At 68.1% G+C, this 14079-nt stretch overlaps 1 protein-coding gene across 1 annotated transcript; it reads left to right on the forward strand.

Moving 5' to 3' along the window:
* Positions 1-664: 664 nt before the first annotated feature.
* Positions 665-10510, forward strand: CTSD (cathepsin D). Its single transcript, XM_047101168.1, has 9 exons — positions 665-788; positions 2780-2939; positions 4918-5041; positions 5503-5621; positions 6596-6816; positions 8636-8758; positions 9148-9292; positions 9377-9475; positions 9636-10510. The coding sequence occupies exons 1-9, from the start codon at positions 721-723 to the stop codon at positions 9801-9803; spliced, it is 1227 nt and encodes a 408-aa protein (XP_046957124.1). The 5' UTR covers positions 665-720; the 3' UTR covers positions 9804-10510.
* Positions 10511-14079: the final 3569 nt, after the last annotated feature.

Here is a 14079-nt window from a genome sequence, read left to right on the forward strand (position 1 = left end):
GGGACTCACTCTCTCAGCCCTCCGAGGCTGGTGAAAACCACCTGAGCTGCTCAAGGTGAGAGACCTGTTCCTCATCTGATCCCACTGGGCGGTGTCCTTTGAGATGGGGCCTGGAAAGGGCCAGTGGGCTCCCAAGGAAGCAGGATGCAGGGTGGCCCGGTAGGACAGGTGGACACTTGCGAGGCGATGAGGTCCGGACGACCCCAGGGTTGAGAGAAGAGTGAGAGCGGTAGAAGCTTGGGCGAACGGTGGGAGGGAGGGGAGGGAGGGGAGGAGGGCGGTGCCGCGGGTGCAGTGCGGGGGCAGGAAGGTGGAGCAGGGGCCTCGGAAAGGCTGCGAGGCCCCACGCGGCGCACGGCCCGCGTGTCTACGGCGGCGACGGAGCCCCAGGCTCCGGAGGCTCCCCGGCCGCCGGCGCCCAGAGCCCCAGCGCCGGGTCCCCGCAGCCGGGGCCCTCAGCCACCTTCCCGCCCCGCGCGCGCGTCCCCCTGCGCCGGCAGGCCTGCGTGCGCGTCCCCGAGCGCCGTGCGCGGGCCCGGCGGGAACGCGGCCGGGGCCGCCGCCCCGCCCAGACCCCGCCCCGCGCACGCCGGCCGAGGCCCGCGTGACCGGTCCGGGTGCAAACAGTCCGGTCAGCTGACTTTGCCAAGTGCGCCGTCATCCAGGCTATAAGCGCTCGACCTCTGGGCGCTCCGGTCCGACCCGGCCGCCGCCGCCACCATGCAGCCCCCCAGCGTGCTGCTGCTCGTTCTCGGCCTGCTGGCCGCGTCCGCCGCCGCGCTCATCAGGTGAGGCCCTGCGACCCCGTGCACCCGGCGACCCCTCCGTGTACCCCCCCCTTCCGTGTACCCCTCCCTCGTGCACCCTCCCGTGCACCCCGCGCCCCCCGGTGCCCTCCGTACGCCCTGCGCTCTGGAATGCGGGCTGTGCCGGCCCGCGCGGCCTCCTGCAGGGCCTCACCCGGGGTCCCCCGCCAGCCCGGGGACCCCTCTTCTCTACCACGGTGGAGTCTGCCTTGGGGGGGGGGGCAGGAGGCGGCGGGAGGGAGGATGGCGGAGACCCAGGCCGACGAGCCTCCCCAGGACAGGTGGGGCCGCGGCACCTGTACTCGAGGCCCACCTGTGTGGAAGTCTGGAGACCCAGGTGTATCTGGGCAAGTCATTTTCCCGCTTCTCCCCCTGCCCTTTGCCAGCTGTGGATTGGGCACGGTCGCCTTTGGTTTGGGTCTTGGGCTCTTACCCGGGAGGCCTTCTGGGCGCTGGGGGCCCCCGGGGGTCTCAGATACAGTAGGGAGTTAGCCTAAGGAGAGGGTCCGGGTGAGGGGCGCAGCTGGCACGGGGCTGCGGGGTCCTCCACCTGTGCCCTCGCTCTAGTGAGGACCACACCTTCTTCAGGTCTCTAGGGCCTGCCCCCCCTGTACCAGGAGAGACCACCAACCCCAGGCCTTGTGGGCCACCCAGGCCGAGGAGGGCGCTTCCATCCCCCACTCCCACTCTGGCAAGGCAGCCTGAGGCCCCCCCCCCCGCCTCCCGCTTGGGGAGGGGTGTGGTGGGCCAGCCCCTCTGCTCCTGCACCCACCCTTGCCCCCCTTCCCCCCGCCCCGGGGCCCGGGAAGGCATCCTTCCAACTCCAAGGCGGGCCTTTTGCCCAGGGGCAGGTGGGTGAGGTCATAGGGCCGTGGGAGCTGGGTGGGGGGGGCGCCAGTGGACTCAGCCTTGCCAAAGGGCTGCACCATGGGCTGTGGCCTGGGGGCGTGTGGCCCCTAATGGAGCCTCCCCTGACACCACCCACAGGCCTCCTCTCCAGGGATGCGTGGCTGTCCGGGGACTGAACCTGGGTTGCTTGGGGCTGGGCAGCTGAACCAGAGCCCCTCACACCTCCTCCCCGTCCTCTGGGACTGCTGGTGCCTGTTTCCTGGGTTACTGGAGGGCGTGCCCCTCTCCCCCCAAGCAAGGACCCTGGGCTTTTACGGCCTACCAGGTCTCAGACAAGAGTCCCATCTTCTGAAGCAGCCCTTGGCTTGCTGGGAAGGGCCAGCCGTGACCTTGAAGTCCCAAATCCCCTGGGCTGGGAGGACCTGTCATCCAGGTGTGTGAGTTTGCTCAGGTCTGCTCTCCTGCCCCACCCCTGCGCCATGGAAGCAGGGGTGCGAGCTTCGGGCCTGAGGAGCCAAGGGTCCGGGTGGGGGAGGGACCTCAGGCACAGGAACCGGGACACCTGACCCCAACCCCGTGCTCTTTCTGCCCAGGCAGACTGCCAAGGCTGGGAGGCAGGGGCTGCCCGTGGGGGTGCCCTGGGGCACCTCCGAGGAAGGCAGACCCGGGAGCACGGACCCCTAGCCTTCCAGTGCAGTCCTTGCCCTCCTGGGGTCTGTACCGTGGTGGGGACAGAGCACAGGCCAGCAGTAAATAAATTCACTACAGCATTGGAGAGGGCCCTGGAGGGAAACGGGGTCACGTGAGGGATGGCCAAGGAGGGCTTCTCCGAGGTGGTGGCAGTCTTGAGTCCCATCTGGTGGCCAGGAGACGGCCAACCAGAGGCCACACAGGGGAAGTGGGGACCTCTCTGCATGGCGTCTGTGGAGAACAGATTGAGAGGGCCAGGCGGATGGGTCACCTGTGACGCCGATGTCCTAACAGACCCCCATGGGCCACTGTCCCAGAAGAGACCAGAGCAGACACAAAGCGGGGGACGGGGATGGGGTGGGCGCTTTTGGAGCCCCTGGCGGCTGAGGGTGCAGAGGGGAGGCGAGCCCTGACGGGCCCCCTCCTCTTGACAGAATCCCGCTGCACAAGTTCACATCTGTGCGTCGAACCATGTCGGAGTTGGGGGGCCCCGTGGAAGATCTGATTGCCAAGGGCCCCGTTTCGAAATACGCCCAGGGAGTGCCCGCTGTGACTGGGGGGCCCATTCCCGAGATACTGAAGAACTACCTGGACGTGAGTATGGGGGTCTCCACTTGGGGCGGGGGCCCGGTCGGTGGCGAACACTGATTTGACGGGAACTGATAAGCGAGCACGAAATACTCTTTAGCAAGCAGCGCTTTTGCTGAACCCCCCTGCTCGGTGCGGGGGAGGGGCTTCTGCTCAGCCACATCCTCCCCTGCGGTGCCCCTCCTGTCACCCCTGCCACGTGGAGGACTCGCACGGTGTCCTTCTGGGGGGTCTGCACGGCTCCCCTGCAGGGCCTGCTTGTGTAGGGTGAGGGTGGGTTGGGGTGCCCTTGGCCCCTCCATGACCTCTCCCCCTGCGTCCCGCTGACCATCACCGACCTCAGAAGCCACCTTGTTCTTTTCTTATTTTTAATTTTTTTTTTAACGTTTACTTATTTTTGAGAGAGAGACAGAGTGCGAGCAGGGGAGGGGCAGAGAGAGGGAGGCACAGAATCCGAAGCAGGCTCCGGGCTCCGAGGTGTCGGCACAGAGCCGGATGCGGGGCTCGAACCCATGAACTGCGAGATCGTGAGCTGAGCCGAAGTCGGACGCTCGACTGACTGAGCCACCCAGGCCCCCCAGAAGCCACCTTGTTCTTGAGGCCGGTCTGTGGGATTGTGGGACAGGGCCACCCTCTGCAAATCACCGGGCTGGGCCCAGGGCCATCAGCTGGGCACGGAGGAGCCTGCGTCAGGCCCCGAGAGGCTGTGGGGTCCTCGTGGGTCATCTGGGCCAGCCCGCCCAGGCGTAACTAACTGCCTTGGAGCTTCTGTGGGGGTGCCTGTCCCGCCGGGAGGCCTGGCGCCACCCGCGACCCAGTTCCGCCTCCTTACCTCCTCCCTCTGGCCAGCAGCCAGCCTTGCACCTGCCCCGTGCTCCTTGAGGGATGTTTTATAAGCTACATAGCACGCCAGAGCTGGCCCGGCCTGGTCCCGCCTCTGGGGTCAGGTTCTGGGGCTGCCCGGGTGGGCGTCCTTCTGTCTCTCCTGCCCCTGAGTCTTGGGGACCTCGCTCCTTGCTGCCATCCAGCCTCTGGCCCACCTGTGGCTGGGACAGGTGGCTGCGGCCTTTGTCCTCTCTTGCCAGAGCCCCAGCAGTGCCAGGAAGCTGTGGCCTCACGGGCATGTGACTGGACTTGGCGGAGGGGGAGGGGGGGGTTGCTGACTGACCGGTTCCTGGTCCCCCAATTCAGGCACACACACACACATTTGCTGAGTCATCCCCCAGCCCCCCATATCTGGACACTTCTGCTTGGTCATGAGGCAGCAGCTGGGGGTTTTCCCTGGAGCCAAGTGGCAGCAGAGAGGCTCCCACAGGGACCAGAGCCGGAATCCCATGGTGACCTATGGTCTAGGCCGCCTCTCAGGGGACGGGGGGCCTCAAGCTCGTATCTCACATCCAAGCCCTCGTGTCCTCTGACCTATGAGAGCATCGACGACGAGGTTTGAGGCTCGGGGGGCGTGTGCCCCCTTCATGGTCGCCTGAGCCTTGAGCCGAGTACCCTGGGCTTCCCAGGCTGCCCTCCCCCGCTGTGCACAGATGGGGAAACTGAGGCTCAGAGCAGGGAAGGCAGGGAGTCTAGGCAGTGAGGGACTCTGAGCCAACACTGTCGGTCTCCAGGGTGCACCTCCTCCCTTTGGCCATTCGCATGCCTCCACCTAGAAGTCCTCCAGGCTTGGCCCTGTGGGGCAAGGGCAGGGTGGGAACTGAGGTCCCAGAGGCGAGCTGTGACTTGGCTCCCATCCTGGGGAAGAAGTCTCCCCTTCTGGGCCTGGATCTGTGAGGCAGAGGGGTCTTGCAGGGTATGGGGACCAGCGGCTGGGGGGGGAGGGGGGGCGGGAGGGGGTAGGCTCCAGTGCCTCCTCAGACTTGGGCCTTCCAGAGTCTGACTCCCAAGGCAACCAGTGGTCCCTCTGTGGCCCAGCGGGAACGCGGGACGCCCCCCGCCACGCCGCGGCCCTGAGGCACGCCCCTCCCCTGCCCAGGCCCAGTACTACGGGGAGATCGGCATTGGGACGCCCCCACAGTGCTTCACGGTCGTCTTCGACACCGGTTCCGCCAACCTGTGGGTCCCCTCGATCCACTGCAAGCTGCTGGACATCGCCTGCTGTGAGTCACAGCCCCGCCTCGTGCGGCCGAAGGGAGCAGGCAGGGAGGGGAGGGCCCCAGGGTGTGGGTACGCGGCCTGGACGCCACCTCACACGCATGCAACCCCCCCCCCCCCCGGCCGCACATTCTCCCCCGGGCTCCGGGCCCTGCCGCCCTACCTCGGGTGCAGCCCCGTGCGCGGGGGCCAGCAGGCCAGCCCTTGGGCCTTCGGTGGCCCTGCCTCGGCCCCTCTTGGGCGACGTGCGGCTTCCAGCTCTCAGCCCCACCGGACGCGCTTGGCCCCTCTGCCCTCCCCGGGCACCCCGCTTTCCAGGTGTCTGTGCAGGGCCCCGGGGTGGCCGAGGATGGAGGAGGCCAGGCCAGAGCACCGCTGGCCGAGGCCCAGGCTGGCGGGGGGGGGCTCCGTGGCAGGCGCCCAGGGCCTGGCGGGGGCAGCGGGCTGACGGCGGCTCTGCCCGCAGGGCTCCACAACAAGTATAACAGCGGCAAGTCCAGCACGTACGTCAAGAATGGCACGTCCTTCGACATCCACTATGGCTCCGGCAGCCTCTCCGGGTACCTGAGCCAGGACACCGTGTCGGTGAGTCTGTGGCGAGGCCGCTGCTGGGCCCTGGGATGCTCCCCGTGACCCCGGCCCCACCGCAGGGCCGGGCCGCTGAGCGATGAAGGGGGGAGAGCGGCCAGCCAGGGTCTCGACACCCGTGGAGCCGCCGGGGCGCGGGTGTGGAACCGGGACCCGGCAGGCGAGCGAGTGATTGGCGGTGCGGCCTCCTCCCAGCCTCGCGGCCGGCGGCCAGGCAGGGGAGCCGGTCAAGGGGGGCTGAGGTGTGCCAGAGCCCCTGTGGAGGACGCCGGGAGGGCCGTCTGGGCACCCGAAGCCCCAGCCGGACCAGGAGGCTGCAGGGCACCCCAGGGCCTGCTTGTCTGGACGGTGGGGAGGGCCGTGGCGGCTGGGGACCTTCCTGCAGGCGCACTGCCCCTGCCCCGTATCCACCTGCTCTGTTAGGGTCCCCTCCTCCTGGACTCTGTGGGTCCACGACAGGATGTCGCCTGCCACGCTCCCCTGTTCCCGGTGTCGCAGGGTGTCAACCCCAAACAGACGTTTCTTCCCACATCCTGCTCTGCCTCTCTGTCAGCTGCCTGGCCCGCGGTGGGGGAGGGGCGGCGTGGCCTCAAGTCTGCTGAGTTGGGTCATGGGGTTGGGTCATGGGGTTCCAGCAGGCCAAGGGCAGGAGCAGGCCTGGGCCGGCGGGGGGAGGGGGCCAGGAGGCCGGAGCCGAGCACGGAGCCCAGCCCTCTGAGCTGACTCCAACTCAGTCGGTGCCCCGACCGGCACAGACCCCACGTCCCTGTCCCACCAGTGCCGCCAGCCTGTCTCCCGGGCCCTCTGCCCGTCTCAGGTCCTGGGTGCGCAGTGGCGGGCGGGGGCCAAGCACCGCTGCTCCGTGGGGACGGAGTGGGTGTCGGAGCTGTGGCCGTGAGCGCACGCGCGGGACCTGGGGTCGGGCCCCGCAGGCCCCTGCGGCCCGCTGACCACCCCCCTCCGGCCTGCAGGTACCCTGCCAGACTCCGACCGTGGCTGGCGTCAAGGTGGAGAGGCAGATCTTCGGGGAGGCCATCAAGCAGCCGGGCATCACCTTCATCGCAGCCAAGTTCGACGGCATTCTCGGCATGGCCTACCCCCGTATCTCCGTTGACGACGTGCTCCCCGTCTTTGATAACCTGATGAAGCAGAAGTTGGTGGAGAAGAACATCTTCTCCTTCTACCTGAACAGGTGGGGTGGGAGGGCCGGCCCCCTCTCTTCCCCGGTCCTCACCCCGCTTCCCAGCTCAGTGTGGCTGAGTGCAGGGGGCTCGGGCCACCACCTCCCTGGCCACCCTCCAGGCGCCGGGCTGCAGCTTCTGACCTCTGACCGGAGGCGGGACTGGCCACCCTCTTGCAGACCCACGGGCAGCCGCACAGCCCGGGCTTCCCACTGGGCTCGGGCTGTGGGTCCAGCATCTTGCTCAGCGGGCCGCCTGGGGAGAACCGGACCCCGGTCGGGCGTCACCACAACTCCTCCTGGGTCCGTCAGCCCGGCTTTCCCTGGGCCTGATGAGAGGAAGACGTGGCCCCTGGGTCACTGATGGCCTAGAGGGGACAAAGCCATGGGCCCCAACCTGAAGCAGGGCCTCTGGAGACGAGGATTCTGGGGGCTTTCCACGGGAGGTGACCCCCGTTGGGCCTTGAGTGCCAGATGCTGCTAGAGGCGGCCGTGGGCCAAGATTGGTGTGGAGCGCGGCCTCCGTCACGCCATCTGGAAGCAGCCCCCAGTGTGTCTGTGCCTGCCGCAGAGAAGGCCCCCACCCCGGTGGCCCTTGCCCCGCACGGAGGGTGGGGTCACCTACGTGCAGGGGCCTCGTGTCTCCCCTCAGGGCGGTGCCAGCGGCCCTGATGGGCGTGTGCCAGGCCTGGACGTGTGGGCAGCGTGTGAGCGGGCAACCCTGCCGACCACCGGTGGTCACCGCGCCACCTCCCCCCCCGCCAGAGCCCTCACCCTCCAGGGCCTGCCCACTTGCCCTTCTGGCTGAATGCCAGCTCGAACCCTGCCCTCAGCCTGGCCCCTGCCTGGGTGCTGCGCTCTGTCCCTTGATCAGAGCTTGGTCGGTGTAAATACCCAGCAGCCGGGCCTGGCAGAGCCACCCCTGGAGGCTGGTCTTTTCCTGTGGCCTCGGGCCCAGGGTGGGTGGACAGGGGGAGGAGGTTGGCCAGGCCCAGGCCCAGGCCCAGGGACGGACAGTGCGGTCAGTGCTGTCAGTGCTGGGTGGGGGCCGACGGACAAGGGCAGGGAGGTGGGGCAGGGCTGCGGGTGGTCTGGGATTTCGGAGGTGATGGGAGGTGAAGGCCAGGGGGTGGGCTGGAGGCCACAGGTAGTAGAGGGAGGGCCACGTTTGGCCTGGTGCTTTCTGGGTGTGGGGAGAGCCCGGGAAGAAGACCGCGAGCTCAAACACTAAGTCTGGAGAAGGGTCTGGAGGTGGGAGGGTGCTCAGGGCAGGCTGAGCGGAGGTGTGGGGGTGGGGGCGGTTGGGTGAGGATGTGGACGGAGAGCGTCCCTGGAACAGCAGCTGCACGGGCCCCAGGCCTGGCAGGAGCGAGCTGACTTCGGTGCCGCCTCCTGCAAGCCCTCCCTGGTTTGTGTTGTTTTCACGCAGAGGAGGGTCCCCTCCCCGGGCTCCTAGCTTTCACTTCCCTGTCTGCCCGCTGTCTTGACCCTGGCCCATTTCCGCTGGCAGAGCAGGAGCGCCTGAGGTCTGGGCGGTATCTCGTGGCCTGCAGGCCACACGGGGTGTGGGATTGGAGCCCCTCCCCTTGGGGAGAAGGAAGTCCCCTCCCTTCCGGATCCTTCCATCCTTGTGGGTCTTTGGAGAGCACCCCCCCCCCCCCATCCTCCACCCTTCACCCTTCGCTTCTGACTTGGCTCCAGCTGGTGCCGGTGGCACCCGACGCTCAGGCCGGAGGCTTGGTGTGGGGGCGGGCAGGGGTCCCCCGTGCTCCAGGGGTCCCCCGTGCTCGAGGGGCAAGGGCGGCCGACTTCCTCTTTTCTCTCTTCCCAGGGACCCTAACGCGCAGCCCGGGGGTGAGCTGATGCTGGGTGGCACGGACTCCAAGTACTACAAGGGCTCCCTGTCCTACCTGAACGTCACCCGCAAGGCGTACTGGCAGGTCCACATGGACCAGTGAGTGTGGGGCCCCTCCCAGCCCCCCCGCAGCAGGCCTCCGGGCAGCTCCAGCTCTCGGGGCTGGGAGGCTGCAGTGGGCGTGCTGGGCCCTGGACCCCCCTGGCCCTGGGTGCCTGTCCCACCTCCTGGCACCCAGCTGAGCCCCTGGCCCCTGGGCTCGGGCCCTGCCCCGCTCGTGATGTCAAAGGCGGCTGTTGACCTGCTCTTGGCCTCTTGGGCCCCAGCCCGCCTCCACCCCCAGCCAAAGAGAGGAAGAGAGGGTACTGAAAAGGCAGGGGTCTCAGGCGGCCCTGGCGGTAGGACTGACCCCCCCCCCCACCCCCCACCACCCACCCCCTGGCCTCACCCCGAGCCCAGCCAGGGGCCTCATACCTCCTCCCCCTCAGGGTGGACGTGGGCACCAGCCTGACTCTGTGCAAGGGGGGCTGTGAGGCCATCCTGGACACGGGCACCTCCCTCATGGTGGGCCCCGTGGACGAGGTGCGCGAGCTGCAGAAGGCCATTGGGGCTGTGCCGCTGATCCAGGGCGAGGTGAGTGGGCCCAGCAGTGTGGGCAGGATGCCGCCCTCCCCCCCCCCCCCACCGGCCACACCTAAACTCTCTTCCCTCCCTCAGTACATGATCCCCTGCGAGAAGGTGTCCACCCTGCCCGAGGTCACTGTGAAGCTGGGGGGCAAAGGGTACAAGCTGTCCTCGAAGGACTACACGCTCAAGGTCAGTGGGGGCAGGAGCAGGTGGGCGGGGCGCTGACCACCAGGGCACAGGGCACAGGGCACAGGCTGTCCTCGAAGGCCTACACGCTCGAGGTCAGCGGGGGCTGGGGGGGCAGGGCAGGGGCAGGTGGGCGGGGCGCTGACCACCAGGGCCGTCCCAGGTGTCGCAGGGCGGGAGGACCATATGCCTGAGCGGCTTCATGGGTATGGACATCCCCCCGCCCGGTGGGCCGCTCTGGATCCTGGGTGACGTCTTCATCGGCCGCTACTACACCGTGTTCGACCGGGACGAGAACCGGGTGGGCCTGGCCGAGGCCACCAGGCTGTAGCCGCCGCGCCCGCCGCGGAGGAGGGAGTCCAGGAGGAGGAGGCCGGCCGCCCCCGCCCTCCTGGCCGCCCCACCACACACTTTCACACTCACACCCCTGCTCTGCGGGCGCCTCCGGCCCGCCGATTTCTTCTGCGGTTTTCCCCAGCCCTGGTTGTGGAAGTCCCGCCCACACGCCCGTCCGTCCGTCTGTCTGTCTGTCTGTCTGATGGAGGGCCGGGTGCGGGCAGCAGCCGTGGGCTGATCGGCACAGAGCCGCTGCACTAACTCGGACGACCGGGCCCCGCTTTGCAGCCGGCCCCTTTGTATCCCAGGACCCGTCCCCCAGGTCGTCCCCTGCCTCCCCAGCCCTGGGGGCCTGGCTGCCCAGGCAGGGCCTCTGGACTGAGCTCACACCCTGTGCCAGGCTGTTCTCTGGGTTCCTTCTCTGCCCGGCCTGGGGTCCCGGCCCCACCCGTGCTTCTACGTGGGCCCGTCGAGGAAGCGCCAGCCGAGGCCCGAGGACAAGCAGGAAGGGGTTAGAAGGGTAGGGGCTCAGAGACCAAAGCCAGCCTTGTGACACGTGTGGGGTCATCCTGGGGCTTGACCTCGTCCAGGAGGGCGCTCATGGGTCCAGGTTTGGGGAAAAGGGGGAAGGGGGCTGGTGCCACCGTCGCTGGTGGCTGGGAGCCGATGTTGATGTGAAAATACAGTTGTTTGGGCCTCTTTTTTCTGTGTTGGCATGTGTCGTGTTTGGTGGGAGGGAGGTTCTGAATGCGGACGTGGGAAGGAGCTGGTGTGGCCAGTGTGAGGCTGTTTCAGAGGGCTGACTCACAGCCAGGCTGGGGCGGGGTCGGGGGGGGGGGGCCTTTGGGGGTGCCCTGGCTCCCAGACCCCAGCCCCCCTGCCCTGCACAAGGGACCCTGGAGGCTTTGGTTTGCCGCCCAGCCTCGAGGCTGAGATGCCACTGGCCGGGAGCGGGCTGGTAGTGAGGCCCGGGGCTGCGACCAGCCGGATGTGGCCTTGGCGGGAGGCCGCAGGACGGGGCTTTCAGAGTGGTCCAGGTGAGCACCTGCCTCGCTTTCCGCCAGCGGCGGGGCCCTGGACTTCCCTGGTCCCCCTGCACACCCGTTAGAGTCTAGGACAGGCGCCTGCGTGGGGCTGATGGCAAGGGCACCCCGCCTCCCCCTGGGGCTCCCAGCCAGCACCTGAACGCAGCCTCTGTGCGAGGCCGGCACCAGAGCAGGCCAGCCTGGGGTCCTGAGACCTCGGCTCGGGGGTCCCAGTTAGGAATCCCTCAGGTGGCGTGACCTTCCTGGTGGTCCAGCCTGTTGGGAGTTCCCTGAGGGGCCCTCGGGAGTATCTACCCAGATGCAACTGCACGGCCAGGAGGTTTTAAGGGATGAGTAGGAGTTTGTGAGCAGCTGGGATCAGTGGCTCCGGACCCTTGGCGGGCGCCCACCCCCTGCAGGTGTGAAGAAACGGCAAGCATTTCACGCGGCACCGTGCCGGTACCCCCTCAGCCTTCAGGGGCGTGGCTGTCGAGGGGGGGCCAGGGGGCCGCACCCCAGAACTGAGCCCTCACTGGCGCCTTTAACAGACATCCGGCTAGAATCGCAGGGAGGATGGTAACATGCGCCTGAAACATGAGTGGGGAGCCTGGAGTCGCAGAGCCGCAGGGCCTGGCAAGGCTGCCGGGGGGGCCGCCTCATCCGAGCCCTCGTGCGCCGAGAGGCCTGGCGTCAGGGCAGGCCGGGAGGGAGGCCGCACTCTGCACCACTGCCCGGCTCCTGCCGGCTGCCCTGGGCTCTGTCTCCCACCACCCGCCGTGCCGCTCGCCACGCAGCTCTGGCCCTCGGCCGGGACGCCCCCCCCCCCATCCCCTCTCTGGGACTTGGGGACCAGCACCGCTGGATGCCCCCGGCCCTTCCCCCGACGCTACGGCGATGAGCGCAGGCTGGGCCTCCAGCCCCTACCGGCCGCTGGGGTGCTGACGCCCCTGCCCAGAGCCAGGACCCTACGGCTGGCTGGCCTGGGCTGCTGCTGGTCGGCGTCCTCCGGACTCCGGAGTCTGACTCCGGGCTCAGGTCCAGCCTCTACGGTCCAACCAACCTTAAGCCTCTGGTCTGTCTTTAGAAGATGGGTGATAACAGGGCACTCCTCGCCAGGGGCCTGGCAGAGACCCACGGGGTGCCCAGCTCAGCGCCTGGCACTCTTCCTGGCGGGCTTGCTGGGCTCTGCGTCAGCACCGCGGGCTCCGGTGGGCATTTCCCGCCTCTTGCCCTTGCCTGGAGGACACCCCACCCAAATCGAGCCCCTTCCTTCACCCACTGGGTGGAGGCCCGTGGGGGCTGGAGCCCCCTTCCCCCAACCGCCCTGGGTTCTGGGGTCCTCAGAAGGAGGCAGCCTCAAGGCAGTCTGGAGCAGGCCCCCGGGGGCCAGGAGGACTCCTGTGCAGACCGGCTCTGTTGGCCGCTGCCTGCAGCCTGCCTGCCTAGAGCAGCGTGGGGCGGGGCCTGGGGCAGGGGAGGCAGCGCTGGGCCCCGGGGGACCCGGTAGTGTGGCTGCAGACCACAGGCGGGCCACACCTTAGGTCAGGCGCCTCCTGAGGCCTGGGGGTCCAGGTGCCCCCAGGCGAGGGCCCTTGGCAAGGGGGCAGTGGGTGTCGCGTGAAGGAGAACTGAATCCTGGTCCCCCCACAGTCCCCGTCACCTTCATGCCCGTGGGCTCTTGGTCCGGGTCCAGCTGTGCCCAGGGCGTGGACCAGGATGGAGGGTGGCCCTGGTGCTTGGGACCCCTCCCACTCACAGAGGGTTTTGTCAGACTCCTGGAGGTTCCTGAGGCCACGGATGAGGCTGGGCCTGGGAGGCCAGGGGGCGGGGCTGGAAAAGGGAGGGTTGCGGAGGGGGTGGGGCCTGTCCAGGGTTCAGAGAGGGCCTAGGGCTCATAGCACACAGAGGTTCGGGGAGAGCAGGGGGTTGGCAGAGGACTGGGGCAGAGGCGGGCAGGGACTCCAGGAGAGAAGGGGCCCCTGGGAAGGCCCAGGCTCAGAGGAGAGAGGGTCGTGGAGACAGTGGATTGACCAGATTGAGCTGGTCAGAGGAAAAGGGGGCTTTAGGAGAGGAGAGGCTCTGGGTGCAGTCAGGGCCTCAGAGGAGGACAGGGACTTGGAGGGAGCTGGGGAAGGAAACCTGGGGCCCCGGTGCATAGACACAACTGGGGGGCTTTGGAGGCTTTGGATTCTGTGGAGGCTGGTGGGTTGGTAAAGAGAACCCAGCTCGGAGGCCACTTGCATGGTGAGGTGAGGGGCTCCGGGAGAGGCAAAGAGGGCCGCGGCTTCTCCCTTGCAGACGGACCCGCTGGGACTTCTGCAGGAAGGGGAGGTCAGCTGGGGACAAGTGTGAGAGGGAATGAGGGGGTGTGGCATGAATGGAGTCTCCCAGAAGGGGCTGGGCTGGGTGGGCCGGTGTTGATGAGGGGAAGGGGCATCTGCAGGGGACCAGGCCCAGGTGGGCCAGGCAGGGCTGGCGGAGAGGCATGGGCAGCTGAGTGGACTTGTCTCCAAGGAGATAAGTGTCACTAGGGGCTTGGACAAGGACATCTGGCCCCATGGGCAGAGGGGACGAACGGGTGAGAGGTCACGGCTTGGAGACTGGACTGTATGAGGAATGCAGGTTCAGGAGGTGGGGCTCGGGGCTCTGGGCCGGGCTGTGTGGGGTCAGACCTGGGGAAAGGGGGTCTGGAGCTTCCACGAGGGTGGGCCCAGAAAGGACAGGGCCACATGGGGGCCAGCCAGCACGGCTCAGGGAAGGCCTGGACTTGGTGGCCTCTGGGGCTGGGGACCTGGTTAGTGGCAGGATTGTGCAGAGGTGGGTAACGGGATGGGGGCTCAGTGAGGTGCACCCTGCTCAGGCAGGTGCTACAGCTGGGGACCTGGGGCCTTCGAGGGGCTTGGTTTTGGCGAGGGGTACACGAGAACAGGAGAGCAGATGGGGGCTGGGCTGGGTGAGGGGCACGGGCCAGAGTACCGGGGGCTCTGCGTGGGCTGGGTGCTTGGTGAGGCCAGGACTCCAGGAGGGGCAAGGATGGACATGTGGGGAGGGGAGGGACACAGCAGTCAGAGAGGGGGCAGCGGAGGGGAAGGGCTCAGACAGCCTTGCCGGTGGCCACGGTGGGGCAGAGGGGGACAGCAGGAGGATGAAGGGGCTCCCTCCTGGAGAGACAGACAGGGGTGGGCCTGGGGGGCTCAGCAAGAGGGAGGGACAGCGAGGGAGGCGAGGGAGACACAGCAGGAGAGG

Source organism: Lynx rufus, unplaced genomic scaffold (genome assembly GCF_022079265.1).
Source record: "Lynx rufus isolate CCGP_SWC_20201006 ecotype Redwood Valley unplaced genomic scaffold, mLynRuf1.p SCAF_58, whole genome shotgun sequence".
In the NCBI taxonomy this organism is placed as follows: domain Eukaryota; kingdom Metazoa; phylum Chordata; class Mammalia; order Carnivora; family Felidae; genus Lynx; species Lynx rufus.

What these genes read in the sequence shown, in the direction of transcription:
- CTSD (XM_047101168.1), top strand. Translation starts at nt 721, where the DNA reads ATGCAGCCCCCCAGCGTGCTGCTGCTCGTTCTCGGCCTGCTGGCCGCG. An exon ending in TGCCGCTGATCCAGGGCGAG is followed by an intron (nt 9,293 to 9,376) that starts GTGAGTGGGCCC and finishes TCCCTCCCTCAG; the next exon opens with TACATGATCCCCTGCGAGAA. An exon ending in CGAAGGACTACACGCTCAAG is followed by an intron (nt 9,476 to 9,635) that starts GTCAGTGGGGGC and finishes GGGCCGTCCCAG; the next exon opens with GTGTCGCAGGGCGGGAGGAC.